Raw genomic sequence first — 25,196 nt, 5'->3', positions numbered from 1 at the left:
TGAGCCAAACCTGTTATGTTAATTAGAAAATTTTTTGAAAGAGGATATTTATTTGACAATTTTTAAAACAACTATTTAAATATTTTAAATTTTATCCTCTAACAAAAAAATTTTAAATTATATCTTCTAACAAAATCTAAGAGATCTGATCACCAAACACAATGAGAAGTAATTCAGTTAATTTGCTTTGATGCTGGGTATAGGGACAGTGGAAAGTGCAAGGATGTTACATTACTAGGGAACCAACTGAGTTCTATGTCCTGTAGTCAGTCTTGGCCCAAGGTTGGGGTGACTTTTGATCTGGAAATGAGGCAGTGTACTCTGTTAACTGATTATAGTGCAGAGATTGAGGAGTTCATCAACATCATGATACAGCTGGGAGAGACCTCAGAGGCTATCTAGTTCAACATCCTCATTTTATAGATGAAAATACTGAGACCTAGGGAGACTAACTCATTTGCCCTACATCACTCAAGCAGTAAGTATAAGAAGGAAGAATTGAACTCATACTGTAGAATCAATGCTTTCCCAAAGTACCAAGGTTAGAGGGGTATAATTACCATAAATTCACACCCCTGCCATTACAAGAGTCAAACATATAACAAAAGTCAAACAAAGGTAGCTTCTTTTCCTTTTTTAAAAATAAACTAATTTCTATGTTATTTGATACCAAAAGTCAATTAGAAGAGTCTCTTGAGGATAGTGGCTCTTTCCCCTCTATTAATTTACCTCCCTAAAGAGGAAGAGGAGAAAGTTAAGTATCTAGGTTGACATTTGGGAGAAAAGGATAGAGTCCTTTCTGTTAATCCACTCTGCACAGACACAGCTGAGGGTAAAACAAATGACAGACATCTGCTTAGCTTAGGTCAGCACCACCAACACTATGGGCTCTATTTCCACTAACTTTGACCTTGTTACAGGGTACTGGTCTTTACTGCCCAGTAAGGGTCACTTTCACCTACCATCAACTATAAGAAAAAAATAGATGCCAAAGATTTCCTGTGATCACAGAAGTTGATGGTGGAGGGGAGAGACAAATGAGAAGAAAAGGTGGTGAGCCTTCATTCACCCCAAGGTCATTGACCCACAGAAATCCTGCATTATCTTTCACCTAACTAGCTCCTAGTTAGCAAAACTGTTCTACAAGATCAATCTCCTTAATCTTCCATCATGACTTCATTGCCTCCAGTCTTTTCTCCCACACCTGACTATATAAGAAGAAAATTAAAGGAAATTTAAAAACTTTTCAAAGAATAGTAATAAATAGTGCTCAAAAAAAAAGAACTGAAATCTTTTAACAGCTTGATGCAAGATTATCCCAAATTACCAATAAGAGAAATGTAAAAAAAAAAATAGAATTTTTTCCTCATATTTCAGAAAAATGGGAAAGATGACAAGAGATGGAAATAGTATTAAAGAAGCAGCAGGAAAACAGGCATACTAAGAAGTATATTATATGAAAATTGGCCCAACCATTCTGGAAAGCAATTTAGTATTATACTAAAGAAAGTAGAATGTTCATACTCTGACTCATAGATCTCAGTACTTTGGCAAGTAGAATTCTTCCAAAGAATTATTTATTTATTTATTTATTTATGCCAGGCAGATGGGGTTAAGTGGCTTGCCCAAGGTCACACAGCTAGGTAATTATTAAGTGTCTGAGACCTGATTTGAACCCAGGTACTCCTGACTCCAGGGCTGGTGCTTTATCCACTGTGCCACCTAGCCACCCCTACCCACTGCACCACCTAGCCGCCCCTCTTCCAAAGAATTTTAAAGAGAGAAGATACACTATAAATACAAACTGTTGTGCATGAATGTAATGTGATATGGCTATGTCATAAGAAATGATAAATATGATAAATCCCAGGTAACATGGAAAGACTTACATGAACTGATATAGAACAAAGTAAGCAGAACCAAGAAAGCAATATACACAATTACTATAACTATGTAAATGGAAAGAATGATAAATCTAAACTAATCACTCTATGATTATAATGACCAAGCTTGGTCCCAGAGAAGAGTTGAAAAAATGTACCTTTCTCCCTTCAGTGAAATGCTAGAAAATTGTAGGTGAGAAATATTATGTAACCTCTCAGATGTGGTCACTGTGTAGGTAAACTATACCAAACTGTATTTTTCCTCTTTCTTTTCTAATATTAGTTATAATGCATGGTTCATTAATTAGGAGGCAAGATACATTCAAGATATGAATGGGATATAAAAATAAATAGCATCCATTAGATGAATTAATTTACATATGTAATGGGGATAAGTGAGACTCATTCCCAGTAAGATCAGAGTATGAAACAAGGATGCTCATTATATCACTATTATTCAATATTGTACCAGAAATGTTAACTTCTTAATAAGAGAAGAAAACGAAATTGAAGGAATTAGAATAGGCAGTAAGGAAACAAAACTCCCATTCTTTGCAGATGATATGATGATACACTTAGTGAATACTAGAGAAGCAATTAAGAAACTACTTGAAATAATTAACTCTAGCAAAGGTTATAAAATAACCCCACATACATTATCAGCATTTCTATATATTGCTAACAAAACCTAGCAGCAAAATATAGAAAGAGAAATTCCATTTAAAACAACTATAGACAATATAAAATAATTGGTCTATTTGCCAAGAGAAATCTAGGAACTATGTGAATACAATTACAAAACACTTTTCACAAAAATAAAGTCAGATCAAACAATATCAGTTGCTCATGGGTGAGCCAAGCTAATATAATAAAAATGACAGTACTACCCAAAATTCCATTTAAACCAAACTACCAAAATATTTTATAGAGATAGAAAAGATAGTAACAAAATTTATCTAGAACAAAATGTCAAGAATATCAAGGGAATTAATGAAAAAAATGCAGTGGAGGGTGGTCTTGTTGTACCAGATTTAAAACTATGTAGTACAGTTGTAATCATCAAAATTATTTGGTACTGGCTATGAAATAGAATGGTGGGTCAGTGAAATGGGTTAGATACATCAGACAGTAGTAAATAACTATAGTAATCTACTATTTGATAAACCCAAAGATTCTAGTTTCTGGGATGAGAACTCACTATTTGACAAAAACAAGTAGGAAAACTGGAAAATAGTGTGGCAAAAATGAGGCACTGACCAACATCTTCCACTCTATACTAAGATAAGGACAAAATGGGCACATAATCTAGACATAAAAGGTGGTATCATAAGCCAATTAGGAATTGTTTACCTATCAGAGGTATGGAGAAGAATGTATGACCAAACAAGAGCTTGAGGCCATCATAAAATGCAAAATGGATAATTTTGATTATATTAAAATAATTAAAAAATTTAATACAATAAAGATTAGAAGGAAAGCAGAAAACTGGTAAATAATCTTTTCCAGTCTTTCTGATAAAGGGCTTATTTCTAAAATATAGAGAGAACTGAGTCAAATTTATAAGAATATGAACAGGCAATTTTCAGATGAAGAAATTAAAGGTACCTATAGTAATATGAAAAATGTTCCAATTAATACCACCTCATTCCTATCAGATTGGCTAATCTAAGAGAAAAAGGGAATGAGAGATATTGGAAAAAGTAGGAAAACTGAGTCACTAATATATTGTTGATAGAGTAGTGCATTGATCCAACAAATCTGGAGAGCAATTTGCAACTATGCCCAAAGGACTATAAAAGGACTATAAAACTGTGCATACTCTTTGATCTAGCATTACCTCTACTATTCCAGAGATCATTTTAAAAAGGGGAAAGGATCCATATGTATGAAAATATTACAGCTTGTTTTGTGGTGATGAAGAATTGGAAATTGAAGAGATGCTCATCAATTGGGGAATGACTATGGTACATGAATGTAATGGAATAGTATTGTTCTACAAGAAACGATGAGCCGGCAGATTTCAGAAAAACCTGGACAGACTTACATGAATTGAATTTTTGAATGAAGTGGGCACTGTACAAAGTAATAGTAACATTGTATAATGATCAACTATGATAGAACACTCTTCTCAGCAATAGAATGATCAAAGCCAATTCCAAATGAATTGTGATGGAATGCATTCAGACTCCATGTGGATGTGGATCCATGCCTACTAGTTTAACTTTTTAGATTTTTTTTGTTTTTTCTTTCTTGTGTTTTTTTCCCTTTTGTTCTAATACTTCTTTTATAACATGATTAATATGGAAATGTCTAACATGATTGTGCATGTATAGCCTATATCATCAGATTGCCTGCTGAATGGGGAGTGGGGAGGGAAAGGAGAAAGGGAGACAACGTTACAAATATGAAAACTATATAAACATGTAATTGGAAAAAACTAAGATACTATTAAGATAAAAAAAGAAAAAAGAAAAAATTAAGGGAAGCATTTTTTGTTTGAAAAAGAAAAAAATAAAAAAAATCCAGTTTCTCACTTTAGTTTCATAGTTTCATGAATAAGAGCCAATGTGAGGTGTTTTACAACCAATGTTACTTTCAAGGGTTAACAATTCTTCATGTTAAGAAATGCTATACTTCTGGCCAAAATATATTAGTAAGTTGAGGACCTTCAGACAAGAGTAGTGAATTATGGCAGATGCAAAGAGACTACTGGAGAATGGAAGACCCCCTTCAACTCGAGACCAGTGCCAAAAGAGGCCTGGGCTTAGGTCTTTGGTACACACTTCAGAGCAAGTAATACAACTTATGGAACTGCTTAATAGACTATTATAATTACTTTCAGGTGAATGTGTCTGGTTATCTGAAGAAGCTTTTCAGTCATAGATGGAACATGTCATAGCTATGATGCAGATATTGATGGAGCTTGAGGCAGAGATATGTGAGGAATTATAAGAGAACTGGGACACTAACCTTTGACTGTAATTGCTCCTTGAAGAGGGTTAATGGGTTAAAGCTTAAATGGTGTTGATGCATAAATGTTTGGAGGAATTGGACAGATGGTTTGATGACCTTGAGAGAACAGAGGAAATGACTATCTTCCAAAAGGAAAGATGATGTGGATTTAAAAAAATTATGATGGTTTATAGAAGAACAAACCACTTTAAGTATAAATCAAGGGATGAATGAAATGAAATGGAAAAATATTTATAAAATACTGTGTGTCACTGTGCTAAATGTTAAATCAAGGGGATTCCAAATGAAATGTTACTGTGGCAACTATAGCAGCCTCAGCAAGGGACACAGTTTCCCATTACTCAGATCTGATCCAGGAGATAAGTGAAAACAGAGCATATGGACAAAGGGAGAATGTTGGTCACCTAAGTTCCCAAGTGATCCACTTAGGTACAGGTTTTTAAAATGAAAATAAAGGCTAATGAAAACAAGAAAACAAAAAAACCCCACAAGAACAAAAAAACCCAAATGTCAAAACAAAGGTTAACCCAAAGATGATTAGATCATAATTAAAATATTCAGTCTAAGTCTGATGTCTGACAGACTATTTATTAATTATCCAGTAACTTCTACCATTGGGTCAAGGAGGTTTAGGTTCAGAAATCAAAGTTATTTGCTTTGGGATTGGAATATATTAGAAGAGGTCAGGTGGTGTGGATGAAATGAACATAGATGCCTGGAAAGAAGAATGGAGCATTGATTTGCCACTGTCAGAAAAACAGGAAAGGGATTAGGAACAAATACTGACCCAAGTCCCTAAGAAATTAATCATTGCCTCTGCAGTCTATTCTGGATCCTTTTTGTATAGATTCATAAGATCTTGTGTAGAACTGACAGTGGGGATGAATCTGTAAAGTGTGATACTATTCTGAATTCTGAACTATATGTATTCTATCCATTTCATAAAGAAACCTTGGGCATATATTTCTATGCTCTAGAGCATGAGTGTCCAACCTTCTAGCTCTTCTGGGCTGTGTTGTCCAACAAAAAATTTGTCATGGGCCACATAAAGAATTTAATATTTATAACTATAATGTAATCTCTATTATCAATAAGTATAATAATAATAATAAAATGTAATAATGCCACATGAATGGGCTTTGAGAGCTGCATGTGGCCCACAGGCTGTGAGTTGGACACATCTGCTCTAGAACATAGAAGAGGGCTGAGCCACTTATGACTTGAATAAGAATGAACAACCCATGCTAGAGTTTTGTCATAATATATTTGAAGTTTTCCAGTGAAATTATATTTAACAAGATGATAGACAATGCAGCTCTGGTATAATCAAATGCAGTTAAATTTATGGGGTTTCTATGTGGACTATAATTTACTCTATACAGACCATAACCTGATAATTCAAATATCTATATACTATGACCCTACATGTATACTGTACAGACATTTCTAGTAGACTAGAACATAGTTTTAGAAGAGAACACAGAAAATTATAAAAACAAAAAACAAAAAATCTGGAATCCCAGGGACATGGTGAACTTTACACTCTGGAGGTAAAGCCAGAATATTTTAGAGACCTGAGTGATGGAAAGACTAAGGAGGAACAAAGCATAGGAACCAAGGCGTTTGCCCTGCATATATGCACTGAGGTAATACATGATCCACATTCCATTACTCTTCTTTAACTTTTATGAAAGTGGTCTTAGAAGATCTCAAAGATGGAGAACCTAGAAAACCTGTTAGTGACATTACTAAGCTGTCTCATGTATGTACATCTCTCCCATAGTGGTAGAATGGAAAATAAGTAGGATGGTTCTGATGTGTTTGAACCACTGAACTCTAAATAAAAGGACAAATTTGAACCAATGCAGAGTGCCATGACTTCAGTATAGCTTGGATTATATGCTGAGAAGTAAGTTAGTCTCATTTTTTGGACCGTTGCAGAAGATAGTATCAAATTCCAATGGTAGAAAAAAATAAGGAATGGATGGCCTTCATCTGTCTACTGGAAGTCTATCAATTTGAATACATATTCCAAGGGATTTTTGTAGTCTGTCCATTTTTATTAGTTCATGAAAATTATTTTGAGGGAATTGAATTACTATTGATATGGAAGAAGACATTGGAAGAATATGAAGAAAGACACCTAAACATAATAGATGAGCTGGAGAATGCTGATTTAAAACAATCAATTAACAAGTGCCAGTTTTGCTGTGCTTCTGTCAAATATATATCACATTGTATCTCAACAGAGAGTAAGTATTGATCCCAAGAAGATGGAAATGCTTATCACTTGGTCATGTCAAAAGGATTATAAGGAACTGAAATCATTTCCAGCGCTTGGCTGTTATTTTTAGAAATTTATAAAGATTTTTATCACCTTTAGGGCAGAGAGATGATGCAGTGGATAGAGTGCTGGCCCTGAAGTCAGAAAGACTCATTTTCTTGAGTTCAAATCTGACTTCAGACACTCTTTAACTGTGTGATTTTGGTCAAGTCACTTCACCCTATTTGCCTCAGTTTCTTTATCTGTAAAATGAGCTGGAAAAGGAAATGGGAAAACAACTAGTATCTGTGCCAAGAAAACCTCAAATGGGATTACAAAGAGCCAAACACAATTGAAATGACTAAACAACAAAATGCTACCATTGCAAAACTGCTCTATCAGCTGTAGAATAAAGTTATTATTAGAGGAATTAACAGCCCAGAGGAAGGGACATGACCCTCAGGAAAATAGGTTCAACCATTCTGACAGTATACATCTTTTATGAGAATGTCAGAAGTTCTACTATCATACTGGGAAATACAGAGAAACAAGTAGCATAAGAGTTGAAGGACACAATCTTGACTAGATTACAGGCAACTTTTGAAAATCATGAGGATACTTTAAGAACTTGGTTAACTGTCTTATACACAAAGCACTGTTTACTTTTATTGTTCCAAGCAAATCCTTTGTCCTTTTTTCATTATATATATATATATATATATATATGTATGTATATATGTGCATACATATTTATATACATAGTCAAATCAAGTACAACATTTATTAAATGTCTGCTATGTGGCAGGCATTGTGTCAAGAGCTGGGGATATAATAAAGGTAAAAAATAGTATCTGCTTTCAAGCTCGGTCTAAGAGGGAAGACAACAGGAAAACAAACTTGGACAAACAAAAATACAGAATAAATTGGAGATAATATACTGATACTACCTAGGTGACCAGAGGGTAATTTGTAGCAGGACTATGGATACCAGAAATCTATTTTATCTGCCTCATGCATAAAATATAGTACTTGGCCTAAAGTAAAGACTATTTACATGTGTATCTTGATTTCAGGACTAACAACAATGCTCTGACCTATAGTCTAGCTAGGATGCCACCAGCCAACCCTAAATTCAGTGTGTACTACCAGTCAAGGAAGATCAATGTGGCCAAGTCCCTTATGACTTTTAAGTCAGAGGTCATGGTAAACCCCACAAAGGGAGAAAAGGTAATCTATGACATGAAAGGAAAAGGGTCTATCATGCAGGGAAATATATTCTGGAGTCTGGGACTTTATCTCATAGTGTGCTGCTGATAAGATGAAGTAAATTGTGAGCTTTGAGTCAATACTCCTGCTTTGATAAACAAGTTTGACTGGAGGTGAACTTAGCTGCAGAGTCAAGTTCTATTAGAAGCACTACTGGCCAAGGGTAAAGAGTATGACCCTCAGGAAAAGAGGTTCATCCCTTCTGATGGTAAACATACATCTTTTCTGAAAATATGACAACTCTGTGTGATGATTTTTGGATACTTGTATCAAACACTTTGGCTCTGGTATGGAAAAGATTCTAAAGGTTAAAAGTGATGTTAAATGTATGCAATAAGTATCTCCCTAAGAGGGAATCAGACTCCTTCCATTTTGTTATTGTTTCCAAAGGTTATGAGAGAAATGTTTCTTTGTGTAAAATTTCCCTGCCTTAATTCATTCCAATCAAGTTTTATAAATTGAGAGTAAGCTATTAGAGGAGATGCCCTACTTGAAAGATTTAAGATGTCATACCATCTTCAGACAGTGGAGTCCGCATTTGGCATTTTTTGCATATACTTATAAAGCCTCCAGGAACAATATGGTAAGCATGTATCTATAGGTATTTTCTTACTCCTCCATTCCATCCTCACTGTGAATAGAGTGCTGAACCCAAATTCAGGAAGACTTGAGTTCAAATTCAGCATCAAACTATAACACTAGCCAAATTACTTCTGCCTCAGTTTCCACAACTGTAAAATGGAGTTAATAATAGCACCCACCTCCCAGGGATATTGTGAGGATCAAATAATATGTTGGCACATGGTAGGCAGTTAATAAATTCTTCCTTTCATCTCTCCTTACTTAACTATATTTCCCTGAAAATAAACCCTAGCATGATTTTTTAGGATGCTTGTAATATAAACCCTTCCCCCCCCAAAAAAAAGCCCCAGTTAAGACCGTCAGCCAGATGGACAGCCAGTATGTCCATTACAACCCATAATGAATGTACTGAATTATAAAATAATGTTCACATATAATTACATATAAATGTTATTATTGACATGAAGGTTTAAAATAGATAATGTAAATTAATAAATAGATAATATAAAATAATAAAAAATTAATCATATAACAATATAATACTATAAATAATATAATTTAATAATATAAATTATAACTAAGTATAAATATATAAGTATAAATTACAAAATAGATAATATAAATTATAACTAAGTATTTGTAAATACTCAAGTGGGTAACTTTGGACAAGGGGTAAATGCCTACGTAAACAGGCATGAACCCCAAACTTATTGCTGGATAATTGTAGTACAGACACAATGAATGAATACACATGCCCACTTGATAACATCTGAATGAAAAGAAAGTCCTATCTCTAATTATCACTAAGGGCAAGAAAGATAAGATTGAAGTTCAAGCATCTATGTTCTTGAAATCAAAAAAGCCTAGTACACACAAGCAGTTATAAGGAAGAGGGTTGATTTAATGCCACTTTTTGGTAAGGTGGCCAAAGAGGTCTGCTAAGCCACGATTCAGTCAGCACTCATGAGTTAAAGACAAGAACTTCCTTGCAGAGAGAAGAGATTAAATAATGTTTCCCACAGGAATGACTGTCTATCTCCAGATTCTTCATATTGTAATAAACAAGTCATTCAAGGATCATTAGGCCATGGAAATCAAAGTACACTGAAAATAGAATAGAGAGAAATCAGTGTAGAAAATTCATGAAGCTTAGTCTGCAAAAGTTCATGGCTTGGATGAAGAATTCATGGGACACCGAGAGTTGTGTTGCCAATGCCCTACAAGCATAAAGAAAAACTGTTCATTTTAGGAGAGTTCTATTGCTGGACATGAATGATTGGGATCAAAGGTTCTACAGGAAATGGAATTGCAAGAAATTCAGGTCAGAATTCGGGGTTTGAAGAGTTATGACAATGTTCCAGAAGATAATATGACCATACTTGAATAAATGTAGACTTTTGTACATGAAAAATTGAATAAATGTAGATTGTTTTACATGAAAACTGTATCCCCCTGAAAATAAGCCCTAATGCATCCTTTGGAGCAAAAATTAATCTAAGTCCCAGTCTTATTTTTGGGAAAATATGGTACTAGGAAAGATAAACCAGTTTGTTTATTTTACTCCTTAAAAGATATTAAGACCATCTTCAAGACTTGGTTGGCTCAAGGGACTAAAAGCTCAGGCTGTTGACATCATTTCCTGGTCCAGTAAGTACAAAGCAGTCAAGAGAAGGAACTCCAGGTGAGCTGTTACTTGGTTGAGGGAAAAACAATGGACAACTTAAGCAAGAAAATTTCACCTGAATCAGCATGGAGTATCCTCAATGCCTATCCTTGTTGAAAATTCAATTTAATTACTGAACAGATTGAGTTAAAGGATACTTGTGAAAATTTGTTTTATTGCTCCTAAATATAAACCAAGGATCAGACTAGGGGTGAACAGAGCAGACTCCATGCAACTGGCAGATTTCAAAACTTTGAACTGGTCTGTGTATTGTTTAGTCATTATTAGCCTATTTGTTTTTATATGTAAATATTCTTCAAGTGATATTTAAAATCAATTTGCTGTTCATCTTTGCTTTTTGGTACATTTTAAGCTATTAATTTAGTACACTTTATTAATAAAATCTTTTACTCATAGTGGAACAGCAAAATTATTCCATTATATAAATTGTTACAAACTCTAAGCTTATAGAATATGAAGCTTTATCATGTTTTTTTTTTTCCTTCAAGATTCAAAATATTGCACTGTGTGCTGAACAGAAACATGGACCAAACCCTGCTCAAAGTTTTCTTTGTACTTTTGGAATGCAAGATCCAATCACAAAAAAAAAAAAAAAGAAAAAAAGAAGAGGAACAAGTTTCCTGAATTCAAACCCTCTACTTCATAAGGATGTGTATTGCAATGTAGGGCAAGGGAGAACAGGATAGGGTACCTAATAGACTTGAAATCAGCAAGACCTGGACTCAAAAGCTACTTCAGACACTTTTTAACTGTGTAACACTAGATACTCAATTTCCTCTCTATTAAGAGAAGATTGGTATCCTCTGAGGTTCTTAACATTTCTTACTCCAAGATTCTGTGAGGCAGTAGTAGTTTCTTTCTCTCTTCTTACAACAGTGTTACTTAATTCCTGATTAAAATGAGGAAATTTTAGTACTTTTTTCACACTTCTCACTTCCTCACAGTATTTCAGTTCTATCAAGATTTACTTCCTTTACCCTCCAATTTATTCCTAATTTTGTTGTAAACTGTATTTTTCACTTCTACCTCTCTTTCCTTTTCATTTAGAAACTTCTAAACTTACTGTAGGACTCTACTTTGAGAAACACTATTTTTGGATCTTTCTGTTTCCCTGCTTCTTAAAGGCATAGCATACAAAGCATGCTAATATAGAATTTTGCTACTTATATTTCCTTCTTGAAAGCAGACAAGTAATAGGTGTCAGTTGCTGCTGATGCTATAGAAATACTCATTACTTGACTTTTCTCTGTTAAATGAAAACTTAAGTGGAAAAAAACTTTCACCAGAGAACCTTTTTATAATTTTATTTACTTATTTTTCAATTACATGCAAAGATAATTTTCAACATTCATTCTTTTTACAAGCTTTTGAATTCCACATTTTTTCTACCACATTCCCTTTCCTCCCCTCTCCCCATGGCAGTAAACAATCTGATATAGATTATACAAGTATAATCTTGTTTAACATATTTCCCTAAGAATATGTTTCTTATTTTTAATAACAATATTTCAGCATCATTGGTTTTTCTTTGTAATCCTATGTACTTTATGCATCTGAGACTTCATCAGAATGTCAAAGGGTTAATGACCATACAAGCAGAATAAAAACTCCTTCAACTCCATAAATTGCAGGGTCGGGTGACTTGCATTGATAGTGGGAGGCTCAAGTGGGACTTTCTTAAATCGCAAGTCCATTCCCTATCACTGTTCAGGGCTCTCCATTTCTCTCTCTCTCTCTCTCTCTCTCTCTCTCTCTCTCTCTCACACACACACACACACACACACACACACACACACACACACACACAGAGTTTTAAGTTTAATGTACTGATATTTTGTCCTTCATTCTCTAAAGCCTAGACAATCTACAAAATATATTCAAACCGTGATCCATCTGTTTCTGAGGTGTCAACTCACCCTTAAAACCCAACAATCTTACAATCCAGTCAGAACTAGCTGGCTCTCTAGCACATCCCTTATTCTTACTTGTCTGTAGTCTCTCCACTTGGAGCTCCTGAAAGGCAGGCGCTTTATTATCTTTCCTTTCTTTGTGCTAGGCGTGTGCTCGGTGCGTATGCCTACAGAGAAAGGCGCCTGTCCGTGTGGAGAGACGCATGTGCGTGTATGATACATATCTATGTGGTGTATGAGTAGGGCACACGGTGCACGCGTGCACCCCCACACGCTGCTGATCCAGTCTCCTTTAACTTTTTCCTCCTGCTCAGCCTCTCCAGCCTCAAGCTGAACAATGAAACCCGAAATGCAAGTCCTGCCCTTTCTCCTCGCTCCCCGACTTCGCGCTCCAGACGCCGTTTCGCCGCGATTTGGGGGGGAAAGTACAGCGCGCGCGCGCGTGTGGGTGTGTTTCAATGGGAGAAAGTCGGAGTGTGTGCGCGCACACCCTCGCGCGCCGTGGGGACGGGGGCCACCCAAGTTCCCCGGGGTGGGCTCCTGCGGCCGGGGGGCGCCTCCCACACCTGGCCACTCCTGGGAGGGTCCCCGCGCGGCCGTGCGTGTCTGCGCGTGTGCACGCGTGCTGGGGAGCCCGTGCTCCGGCCCCGGCGTGGCTGGGCGGCTCGGAGGCTGGCAGCGCCGCCGGGCGGGAGGGGCACGGCGGGGAGTTGGCGAGGAGGCCGAGGTGGGGGAGGGTCGCAGTTACACAACGCACTCGGATTACATAAGCGGGTCGGTTACGCGGGGGGGGGGGGGTGGCGCGCGCCAATAACCGCCGCCGCCTTCGCTCTCACGTGGCTCCCGAGCTCCGTGCCAGAGCCCGCGGCGCGGGGGGAGTCTGGGGTTACCTGCCGCCCGGAGGGCGGGGCTCCCGCTTGTGAGAGGGCACGGGGTGTCAGAGGGAGCGGGGCGCCCTGAGTAGGGTGGGCAGGCAGCCTGGCAGCGGCCCGGCCCGACCCCGGGACAGCCGGGAGGCCGCGGGGACTCCGGCATCCCCGCCCGGCGGGGCCGCGCCGCGCCTGCGTGCGGAGGGCCGGGGCTGCGCGTCCCCGGGCCCGCGCGCCCCCGCGCCGGCTGGGGGAGGGGCTGGGCGCGCGGCTGGGGGTGGGGTCTCGGCGCGCGGGCGGAGCGGCAGTCGGAGCGGCGGCGGCGGGGCAGTGCGTGCGCGGCGGCTCGGGCGCTCCGCTCCGCTCGCCGGTCCGGTCCGGCGCCGCACGCACACGCCCCGGGCGCTCGCTGGGCCGGGGCGGAGGCTGCGCCCGGCGCCCCGAGGGAGAGCGTCTCGCAGGGCGGGGCGCCCCGCTCCGTCTCTCGCCGGTCCCGCTCTTCTGGACCGGGGCGATGCGGCCCCGCCGGGGAGCCCCGCCGCCCTCCGCGCTCTGATGGCCCGGCCCGGCCGCTGCCAGCGCCGCCGGCTGTCCTCGCCGCGGCTCGGGGCGCCGCGCTGCCGCCGGGACCCCTGACCGGAGGCGGCGGCGGCGGCGGCGGCAGCAGCCCCCCGCCCGGCCGGTAGCCCCGCCGCCGCCGCCGCCGCCGCCGCCTCTGCCGCCTCTGCCGCCGCCGCCCGGGGCCCGGCGTCCGCCCCGTCCTCCCGCCTCCCCTCTCTTCTCTTCCGCCCCCCCGTCCCCACCCTTCTCCGAACCCTCCCGGCGCGCGCGACCATGGCGTGAGGGGCGCCTGTGCCCCGCGGGGATGGGCACCGAGCCGGGCCGGACGGAGCCGCCGCCGGGCCCGGACTCCGGGGCCCCGTGCCCCGAGCCGCTGGCGGTGGCGGAGGAGGCCTTCCGCGGCGGCAATTACGAGCTGGCGGCCGAGCTGTACGGCTCGCGGCTGGCCGAGCTCCCCCAGCCCGAGCGCAGCCTGTGGCTGCGGCGAGCGGACGCGCTGGCCCGGGCCGGCCGCGCCGCCGACGCTCTGGACTCGTACAGCGTGGCCGCCCGCCTGGGCAGCCTGCGGCCCGAGGAGCTGGAGGAGCTGGTGCAGAGCTGCGCGCGGGCCATCCGCGAGGAGCTGCGCCTGCCCCCCTGGGAGCCGGCCGCGGCCGGCGGAGGCGGCGGAGGCGGCGGGCCCGGGGGCGCCGGGGCCGAGCCGCCCGGTGCCCACGCCGCCCAGGACCTGTTCCGCTGCCCGCGCTGCCGGCTCCTGCTCTGCGACCCGGTGACCCTGCGCTGCGGACACACTCTGTGCCGGCGCTGCGCCGAGCCGGGCCCCTGCTGCCCCGGGGCCAAGGCCCCGCCCAGCCGGAGGGACAGCCGCCCGTCCCGAGTCAACGTGGTCCTGGGCAACCTGCTGGAGAAGTGCTTCCAGACGGAGAGCCGGGTGCGGAGGCTGGCCGGCCAAGCCGAGAGCCTGCAGCGCCAGCGCGAGCTGGACGCGGCGCTGCACAAGTACGACCAGGCGCTGGAGCTGCGCGCCGGGGGCGCCGGGGGCCCGGGGGCCCGGGGCCCGGGGCCCGGCGGCCCCAAGCTTGCCCAGAAGCCGCTGCACACACCCGGGCATCAGCCCAGGAATAACCTTTGTTTAACAAAGGAAACGGCCTCGTGGGTAACTTTGAGCGGCCAAGCCCCACTCGGGGGCAGATTCCTTGTGCCATGCTGGGGACTCGCCCCCTGTCCCCCTCCCCTCGCTCTGCCCCCAACCCCTGTCGGAGCTGGGCTTTCAGGGTCTCTCCCTCAGCTTCTCCGGCTGCCGCATCGATTACGGCCGAGTCTTTCCCGGAGCTCTTGCTGAAGTAGAACTTTTCCTCCTGTATCAGCTGTTGCCTCTGGAGGGGGAGGGTGCCGATGTGACCTACTTTTGTAATCGGAGTGCTTTACGAGTCGTGCCGGAAAATGCAAATAAACACGCTGCCTTCTGCTCCAGCTTTAGATTTGCTGAGTGTGACATACACTTTCCGATCTAGGATTTTGTTTCCTTTGTCTTCTTGTTCTACTCCCTTCTTTCCCCACTACCTCCTCGAGTGTTTTAAATAACTTATGTCTTCCTAAATTTATTTTAAAAAAACTTTTTTGTAGGGGTTTTAGACTTCGCTGGATTGATGGGGGGGAGTGGTGAATAAGAGAAGAATAAATTGAAGGTTTCTCTCCCTGTCCCCCCCCCCCCAACTATCTGTGATAGGCACAAGCCTCCTATTCTGGAGTAATTACTTTATTGCCAAACTTAGTATTTTACTTAATTTTGGACAAAAGCCTTACCTACCGGCAACTGTGATACTGGAGGCTGTGGGCTTTCTTCTTGAAATAACTCTCTCGTGACAAGATTTAGAGTGTTGTTTTTGGTAAATGTATTAAAATGGAGAATTAAAACAAACTTTCCTGAGTGCATTTTTCAACTCAGCAAGCATTTATTGAAATTTTGTTTCTTGCTAAATATGTTAGATTCATTGGGTACAAAGAGCAAACAATTCTTGTTCTCTACTAAAAAAAATCATCTCTTAATCAAGAGGTTATATGAGGGTATTTTTGTTAGGTGTACTAAAAGGATAACAGTCATGGCTAATTACAGAATTTCAGAATTTGAAAAGATCTTAAGGACCTGGTCTTAACAAGAAATGTTCATTAAGTGTCTACTGTGTGGCAGCCACTATACTAAGTGCTCTTGGTCTTAAGACCAAGAAAAATAAGTCACAGTTCTAAAGAATCTTAAGAAGGAAGGGAGGGGCAGGAAAATGTACATTCCCACATACTTACAGGGTAATTTCAGGACTGAGAAGACTCACTGTTAAGGGGATGACAAAAGACCTCCTTTAGAGAGTAGTCATTGAAGTGAGGTTTGAAAGAATTTGACGATCCTAAGAGGTAAAAGTGAGGAGGAGACACATTTGAGATGTGAGATCATTGTGCAAAAGCAGGAGCTAGCATGCTTACCTGTCATGAATGAAAAACAGCACATAGACCTGTTGGACTGGGTTGTAGAAAGAGAACAGAGTATTAATAAGTCTAGAACTAATGGAGTTTTTTGAGCAGAAGACCACTGTGACAGGAATATTATGTTGGCAGCTGAGTGCTTCATGGGTTAGAGAAGAGAGAAATGAAGTAGAGAGACCTATTAGGAAGCTATTGACATAGAGGTGTTGAGGGCCAGAACTAGAGTTGTGGCCAAGAAATTGGGAAGAAAAGGAAGATGTGGAGATAGAATTGATGAGAATTGACAACTGATGGGATATGGGTGTGACAGAAATGTGAAGAATTAAGGATGACTTTAGAGGCTGTGATAAGGGGGATATACCCTTGCCACAAATTCCTACCACTTTGTGGTATCTTAGGACATCAGTCAAAATGTTCCACTTTGGGACTGGTTAGTAATCAGAAAATCTCTCCCAAGAGCATAGCTGCTATTCATTACTTCCAACCCAGCACTTTGACAATCCATTAGTTGTGTGATTAAATTGGGGGGGGGGGGTCCTTCTCTTTAGGTTAAACATTCTATCTTGATTTTGGACATCAAAGTGGCCCAGTGGATATATACAGCCAGACTTGGAATCAGGAAGACCTAAATTCAAATCTGGCCTCAGACAATTACTAGCTGTGTGACCCTGGGCAAGTCACTTTACCCTGTTTGCCTCAGTTACCTCATCAGTAAAATGAGCTGGAGAAGGAAATAGCAAACCTTCTAATATCTTTTATCAGGAAAATTCCAAATAGAGTCAAAAAAGATTTGGACATGATTGAAAGGACTAAACAAAGAAAAAAGCATGATTTTTGAGGTCCATTTTCTGAAGCATTCAGAACTGAACACAGTAGTACAAATGTATTCACAAGCAGAGGACTGACTACTGACCTGTTAACTTTTCTAAACTAGGTAATATGCTTCCCTAATGCAGCGAAAAATCATAATAGTTTTTTGAACTTATTTGTCCTGCTGTTACAGACTTGTATTGCATTTATACTTCTAAATCTTTTAGATCTTTTCACATGAAAATCACATTTTTTACATAACCCTTTTTTCCAGTGTTATTTGTTACATCAAAAATCATAGAATTATCTTTTTTAAAAATTTGATATTTTGGCATTTAAAAGTTTTTTAAAGCAAAAATCAGTAGTTATTTAGTCTATGACACAGAGGTAGTGTGATTCTATATTACAGCTTCTGTTGAAAAAGAAAAGTGAACTTTCTTTTCTCTCCCACCAATCCCTCTCCCATTCTCAAAAATCTCCCAATTTAGGCTAAATTATTCAAGAAAAAAATGCCATCTTTTCACTTTGGGAAATTATTGTTTGTATAAGGGCTTAATGGTCACTACAGTAGTATCTGCTTTCATGAGTTTTAAATTGACTTTGCCTAATGTAACTTTATTTAAAATATTAAAAAAATCACATCTCTTAGTCATTAAATTTATTATGAAAGTTATTATTGTGGAAGGATGACTGCTAGTGTCTGTGCTCTAGCCCACTAAAAGAAGACAAGGCCCAGCTGACTTCTAAGCTTGCCACCAAATTAACTGATGTTTCCTATCTTCTTGCCTTTGTATATCATTCTTCCCCTTACTTCCTCTTTCCACTTGTTAAAATTTATTTGTTGTTCAAGGGAAAACTCAGATCCTACCTCTTACACAACACCTTCCTTGATCATCTAGGCAAAAAGATCTTTTCTTTTGTACTCTTAAAGTACAAAAGAGGGGAGGGGGAAACAGATTAGATTTTTGACTTTTTTTAATAGGTTTTTGCAAAGCAATAGGGTAGTGACTTGCCCAAGGCCACACAGCTAAGGAATTATTAAGTGTCTGAGGTCGGATTTGAACTCAGGTACTCCTGACTCCAGGGCCGGTGCTCTATCCACCGCTGTGCCACCTAGCTGCCCCCTGACTTTTTTAATACACTAAAATTTTATTGGTACTTTTTACCTTATAACAAAGTTGATAAACAGTGGCCATGATTTATAAATACAAGGAACATAGTGTTTTCTCAATCCAAGAATATTAAAATAGCAATCATTTTAACTGGTTGAAGAATTTCTTGTAGCTCCTCTTCTGTGTCTAAGATGGGCAAAAATAAGCAATCTTATTATCTTTGACTAATGTCAAACTTGGTTGAATATTGTGGTATTTTGTTGATGTTTGCATTTCAGTATAATTTAAAAAAAAAACCAAGTAGGCATTATAATTTAACTTTCCTCTTTCCCATATCTATATTGCTTTGGTGCTCGGAACCTGGGAGAGAGGGGAGAAAGGAATAGGAATGGAGAACCAGTCCGTCAAAGGGTACAGAAACAAATGTGTTGCTCTCTATTCTTATTTGTTACCACCCTAATATAGCCTTCCTGGATTATTGAAAATAGCCTCCTAACATGACCTTAAGGAATATTGTTTCTCTTTCCCTTTGTATCTATTTTCCTTTATATGTTGAACTAATCTGCCATATAGACAGATCTAATTCAGGTCATTTCTGTGCCTCAAATTTGTTATGGTTCCCCATTTACTGCTGAAGAAAATTCTCATCTCTTATTTGGCATTTAAACCTACATACAGATAGAGTTTCAGATCTGGAGTCAGGAAGACTTGAGTTCGAAGGTAACATCAGGTACTTGCTAGCTGTGTGATCCTGTTTACCTCAGTTTCCTTATCTATAAAATGAGCTGGAGAAGGAAATGGCAAACCACTCCAATATCTTTGCCAACAAAACCCCAAAATGGGGTCATGAAGAATCAGACATAACTGATATAATTGAACAACGATAATAATAATGGCAAAATCTATGGACTTAGAAGAAGGAGATGTATTTCTAAAAGTGGCAGTGGAGATAGGTATGCAAGTCCAAATGTCCAGAAGTCATCAGAAACCTCAGCAAAAAACTGAACTCATATTTACTCCTAAACCACCTCACCCCCTTCCCCCACCACTTCCCTATTTCTGTAAAAGGCACCACCATTCTTTTAGTATGCTAAGTTCATAACCTCAGCATCACCCCCAAATATCAAATCAGTTGTCAAATCTTGTCATTTGCTCCTCTGCAGCATCTTTTGCATCTGGATCCCTTCTCTTCACTCTAATAGCCATACTCTAGTTCAGGTCTCAGTTCACCTCTTGCCTAGATCATGCAACAGCCCCCTAATTGGTCATCTCACTTTCATCACTGCAGTCCATTCAATATACTGCTGCCAAAGTTAAGTTTGCTTGAGCATAAGTTTGATCATGTGATTCCCCATTTGGGCTATTAAAACCTTAAATGATATCACCTTCCTGATGTCATGATCCTCTTTGAGAATGAAGGACAAACCCAACAATCACCTTATATAACTCTGTTCTGTTCCTGTACCCTCTATTCTCTAACCAAATGGTACCACTTATTGTTTACTGTAAAGTTTTCAGTTTCAGTGCTTTACTAAATTTTTATGGGATTTAGCTATCTTGACCTCCTCTCCCCCACCCCATTTTTGATAAGAAACTGAGTCCTTCCAGTGAAGTAAAGTGTTGACACACCTACTAGCAGACCTTTAGCTGGAACCCAGACATCCTCTGACTACAGTGCTGCTTATCTTAATACTTTAATCACCTTTTGCTCCTACCATTGTCCATAGTGAGAATATCCTGCTTTTCTCTACTCTTAAAAGTCGCCTTTTTAAAATCTCTCCTATCCATTTTAGAGAGCTAACTAAAAAACTGAATAAGCTAGAAATACCAAGCTAGAAATTTTAAACAATGCATTGGATGCATTAATTATCAACTCTGAAAAGTGAGGACTGAGAGCAACCACTCTAGTAGTACAAGGTGGTCCTTGGAGCACACTGTTTAGTAATTTCAGAAACCAGGGCACCTGTTTCTGCTATCGTGCTTTCTTTAGTGCTTCAAGTCTCTTTTTTGATCCAGTTTTTAAATCTCATAGTCTTGCTACTGTTGCATGACATTGGCTGTTTGAAGCACCAGCTTCTCTAGGACTTTTGTCGTCGTGTCAGTATGAGTTTCCCATTCAAAAAGTATTCCCTCATTGAAACCTCTCGAATCCACCCCAGTTTGTATTAGTTTCAGTGCCACTCTATTTAGACTGACTATAGCTCTTAATTTATATCTCTCATAAATTCTGTATTATTGTTATTTTGTATTACTATTTCTGTTTGTATCATTCCTGTTCTATGTGGTCAGGGATTGTCTGTTTGAAATGGGAGTAATAATTACATAACATGGTGATGAGAAAAGCATTCATAAGACCTAAAGTGCTATATAAATATATGCTAAAATTAAATATATTGAATTAATTTTACAGATGAATACACAAGCTTGGAGGGGTTAAGTAAAACCCATCTAGCTGAAGTTAAAAGTGGGACTAAAACCGAAGTTTCCTGATAGCCAATTCAGTTTTCATTCCATTCATGATTCCAAGTCCACTCAACCCCTTCTCCCCCTTAGAAAATCTCAGGACTTAGTTATTTCATGTTCCCTAATGATATTTTATTGCTTATAACCCTCTTTATAAACTGATTTCCCACCAGACCACCTTGCAGGTAGAAAATGACATAGACTTTTACTTTCCTTGTTCTGTTTCCTTATAAATGACAAATAATCTTATCTTATAAAAAGTTATGTTTTCTACAAAATACTGCAGAAAAAAAAGAAAGGGCCAATAATTAAAAAATTTAAAAGTAACAAAATTCTCATTTGTTCTGGTCCCATCTGCAAAATACAGAGAACTTAAGCCTCATTCATTCTCAGTTTTGTCTTTCTTACTGACTGATCTCTTTTTTCCAGGTCTTGTCCACAATGTTTGCTAGTCTCCTTCATATATTAAATGGATGTTAAAAGAGTTCTAACTTTATAGGTTATAGGGAGTTGGTTGGCTTGGCAAGGTTTTATTTTAGCCCTTTACAATCTCCTTTTATGGTTCTTGGCTATAGATTTAAAGTATTTCCCCCTCCTACCTCCTCTTAGATGAATTTATACCTTCAGTATTTTTCATTTTAGACTTCTCTAACCATTGGTATGTGTTGTCGATCTCTTGACTTCTTGAAGAAGCAAGATCCTTCTCTCTGTTTGGCTTTCTTCATATGCCTAGCAAAATCATTTTCCTAGGCTTGATCTTTTCAAAATCTTCTGGGTCCTTCCCTCCCCCTAATTGCTTCTATGATAAAATATAAACTCCCCAGCCTAATATATAAGCACTATCCCAGTCTAGCCTCTGGTCTGCCTTTCTACCCTCATTTCATATTTTCCCCCCTTAACAGATTTCATATTGCACTATCAGATGAAACCTGTGTTTCAGCAATCCACCTGACAAGATCTATAATGCACTCTCTTTTCAATTCAGCTCAAGACTTTTTGAGTAGGGGAGTGACATCATCTTGCCTTAGGCAAGAGGAGATGGATTGGAGAAAAGAGACAAGATACTGGGAGATCAATTAAACTATTGCAGTAGTCCAAGTGAGGATCATTGTTGAGCTGTGTCTTATGGTTCCTCCTCCAAGAAATTCAATTTAATAAACATTTATTCAGTGCTTACTAGAGACTCTTTGATAAAAATAAAAAGGAGCAAAAAACAGTTCCTGCTCTCAACACAAAATCTGAGGGAGATAACATGCAAACAAATACAGACAAAGCAAAATTTATGCAGGATGAATAGGAAATAATTCAAAAAGGGAAAGCACTCAATTAAGAAGAGCCTGGGAAGGTTTCATATAGAAGGTAGGAATTTAGTTGGGACTGAGGGACAGCTAGAGAAAATGCCCAGAATGGAGAGAAACTTTTGTTGATGGAATAGACAGGAAACTCTCATTACTGGATTGAACAGTAGGTGTTGGAGAATAATGTTAAGAAGCCTGGAAATGTAGGAGAGGGTTAAGTTATGAAGGGCTTTGAATGTGTAGCAGAACACTTTCTATTTTCTCCTGTAGGCTATAGGAAGACACTGGAGTTGAGTAGGGAGTTGACAAGATCAGACCTACCTTTTAGGAGAATCACTTTGGTAGCTTGAATGGAGGATGGATTGAAGTAAGGAGAGACTTGAACAGGCATACCCACTAACAGATGATTGCAATAATATATGTGTTGGGAATTAAGGCCTGCACCAGAGTTGTGACAGTGTTAGAGGATGTGAGAAGTAAGATGTTAGAAGTTGAGAGGTGGATGAATTGGAGAGGTGTTGTAAAAATGAAATCAACAGGCCTCACAACAGTTTGGATGTGGAAGGAGGGAGATAGTGAGGAATTTAACTCCTAGATTGGTAGATTGAGGCAAAAGGAGAATGGTGTTATCCTCTATAGTATAACAGGGAAAGGCGTGATTTGGGGGGGGGGGATAATGAATTCCGTTCTGAATATGAAAATGAGTTTATTTTGAGTTTAAGATGTCTTCTGGACATCCAGTTAGAGATGTAAGATTGAAAGTCAGCAAAAAGATTGGGGCAGAAAAGGTAGTTTTAAGATCATAAAAATTAAATGCATGAGAGTTGATGAGATCATCAAGTGAAATGGTATTACAAGGGAGAAGAGAACCCAGACAGCACCCTGAGGGACACCTATTATAAAGAGGGTAATTAAATACACCAGAGTTGATGATATCATCAAGTGAAATAGTTTAGAGGAAGAAAAGGTTCCAGAACAGAATCCTGAGGGACACCTAATATAAGAGGTTGTGATCTGGAGGAGGATCTAGAAAAGGAGAAAAAGATACAATCAAATCAGAAGGACAAGAACCAGGAAAGAGTGGTGCCTCAAAAACCTTTGTAAAAATCTTAATCTGGTTTCTGAAAATTACCATATTTCTCAACTGTAGATAGTGACTGATATCTATATGGCCAAGCAAGGTAGATATCCTGTGGCTAAGAACAAAGAATAGATCATAATTTTGCTTTTTAATATCTGTCTCTTCACTATTTTTTTTCTTAAACTTAAAAAAAGTTTTTGTGTTAATTCCAAATAGTAAACTAATTTTTAAAAACACATGTGGGTACTACATTCTTTGACTAAGGACATTTCTTTAAAAATGTTAAGAGGAAGAGTGATCAGTAGTGTCAATGATTGCAGAGAGGTCAAGGAGAAGGAGGAAATGAACCAGTATCAAAGGAAAGATTGAAAATAAGTTAGAGTGGGGAAGACAGGAGGTAATCTGTTGGAAGGGGACAGAATAAAGTGGGATTGTTTGAACAAGAGGAGAGGTTAATTTCAGTAATGAGTACAGCAGCCTCATAATGTGAAATAGTTGAAGGAGGTGAAAGTGGCAAGAGGTGCCAGAGTGATAGGAGATGAGTAAGAGGAGAGAAGAAAGAGTTGATAATAAATGACTTCAATATTTTATGCAAAATATCAGGCAAATTCTGAACTGAGAGAGAGAGGAGAAGTCAGGGGAGGTTTGGGATTCAAAGATTATGTGAACTTATACCTTTCTACCTACTTAGAAGCCCCCAGAGTCACCATTAGAAAAATAACTAAGTGTGGAGTATCTTACTTAGAACCTCCCCCTCTCCTTGCTCCCCTGATTATTATAAAGCCGTGGAATCATATTTATGTATATTATACTTAATTTGGTTGCTTTTTTTCCCTCAAAGTTTCCAATTTATATCAACTCCTTGAAACCAAACAGTGTTTTTAGTTTGTCTTTATAGCTCTAGAATCTTACATGTAAGGTAGGCAAGCTTAAAAAAATAAATCTTTGATGATTGATCAGGATATGATACTAGAACAGATTTCCTATAGACCATTTTTTCTATTCCCTTATTTTCAGATTGCTATCATCATCTTCTAGCAGATTATAGTTAATTTAGATATAAGAAAACTACATTTATATGGGACATTATGAATTACCATTATATTTTATAAGACTTTGATGTTTACTTAATACTTTACCTTTATGCCCTTCACCATATCCCTCTGAAGTATACAGAAAAATATTATTATCATCAGGGGATTGGTGATTCAGAAAGATCACGTGATCTACCCAGGGTCAGAAATCTAATCAGGTTTTGGGTGTTCTGAACTCTCCTCAACAGAGTTTGAACTCAGACCATCTAACTCTCAAGTCTAGCCAATTTTTTAATTTCATGAAGCTGACAAGCAAATATCCTCTCCAGGCCTTTCCCCTTCTCTCCCCCCTTGCACCCCACCCCAGAATTTATCCTATACTCTATTCAAAATAAACTTCATTGTGATCAAAAATAATCTTATGGGAAAAGAGAAAAAAAATTCTTTCTCCTATTATTTGTCTCCATTTCAAAATAATTCATATTTGTATAGTGTTTGGTCCTTTTCAGAGGATACTCATATCCATTATTTTGACACTCATTAATAATTCCATAAGATAATAGGTAAGGTAAATATATTTATCAGGTTTTATAGCTGAGACAATAGAAATGTAGATTAAGTAAACACTCACAGGTATAATGATAACAGAGTGAGGTCTTCTGCTTCCTATATGGTACTTTTTCTTTTGTGTTACTTAGCTTCTAAATTCATTACCTTTTCTCAAATTTTCCAATTTATGCCCAGAGTCCACTTAAAGAAGAGAATTGCCTGTGTTGGGAATTAAGGAAGAAGAGAAACAAGACCCCTAGGTAATTGATTTCTTCTATTAGGATTTTAAGAAAGCCAAACTTATATTAACCAATGCTGAGAAATTAAGCAAAGCTTATCTTTTCCAATCTTGATTTGTCCATCTTTGTTTAATCATTTTA

The 25,196-nt window shown here is 39.6% G+C and overlaps 1 protein-coding gene and 1 pseudogene across 2 annotated transcripts in view; one reads left to right on the top strand and one right to left on the bottom strand.

Annotated features, from left to right (window-relative positions):
- Positions 1-12,783, bottom strand: part of LOC141504839 (AP-1 complex subunit mu-2-like) — a 31,143-nt pseudogene extending 18,360 nt beyond the window's left edge.
- A 1,423-nt stretch (positions 12,784-14,206) lies between these two features.
- The window catches only part of LONRF2 (LON peptidase N-terminal domain and ring finger 2), a 97,135-nt gene continuing 86,145 nt past the window's right edge, over positions 14,207-25,196 (top strand). Inside the window, exon 1 of one of the 2 annotated variants that reach the window (XM_074213795.1) lies at positions 14,207-15,013. In XM_074213795.1, coding sequence (XP_074069896.1) covers positions 14,296-15,013 — 718 coding nt within the window. In that variant the 5' untranslated portion in view covers positions 14,207-14,295. Of the gene's footprint in view, positions 15,014-15,110; positions 25,077-25,196 lie in introns of those variants that run through there. The other variant, XM_074213793.1, reaches the window with a different exon arrangement.

This window comes from Macrotis lagotis, chromosome 1, assembly GCF_037893015.1.
Source record: "Macrotis lagotis isolate mMagLag1 chromosome 1, bilby.v1.9.chrom.fasta, whole genome shotgun sequence".
NCBI lineage: Eukaryota > Metazoa > Chordata > Mammalia > Peramelemorphia > Peramelidae > Macrotis > Macrotis lagotis.
The sequence above is the reverse complement of the archived record's forward strand: the minus strand, read 5'-3'. Positions and strand labels throughout refer to the sequence as shown.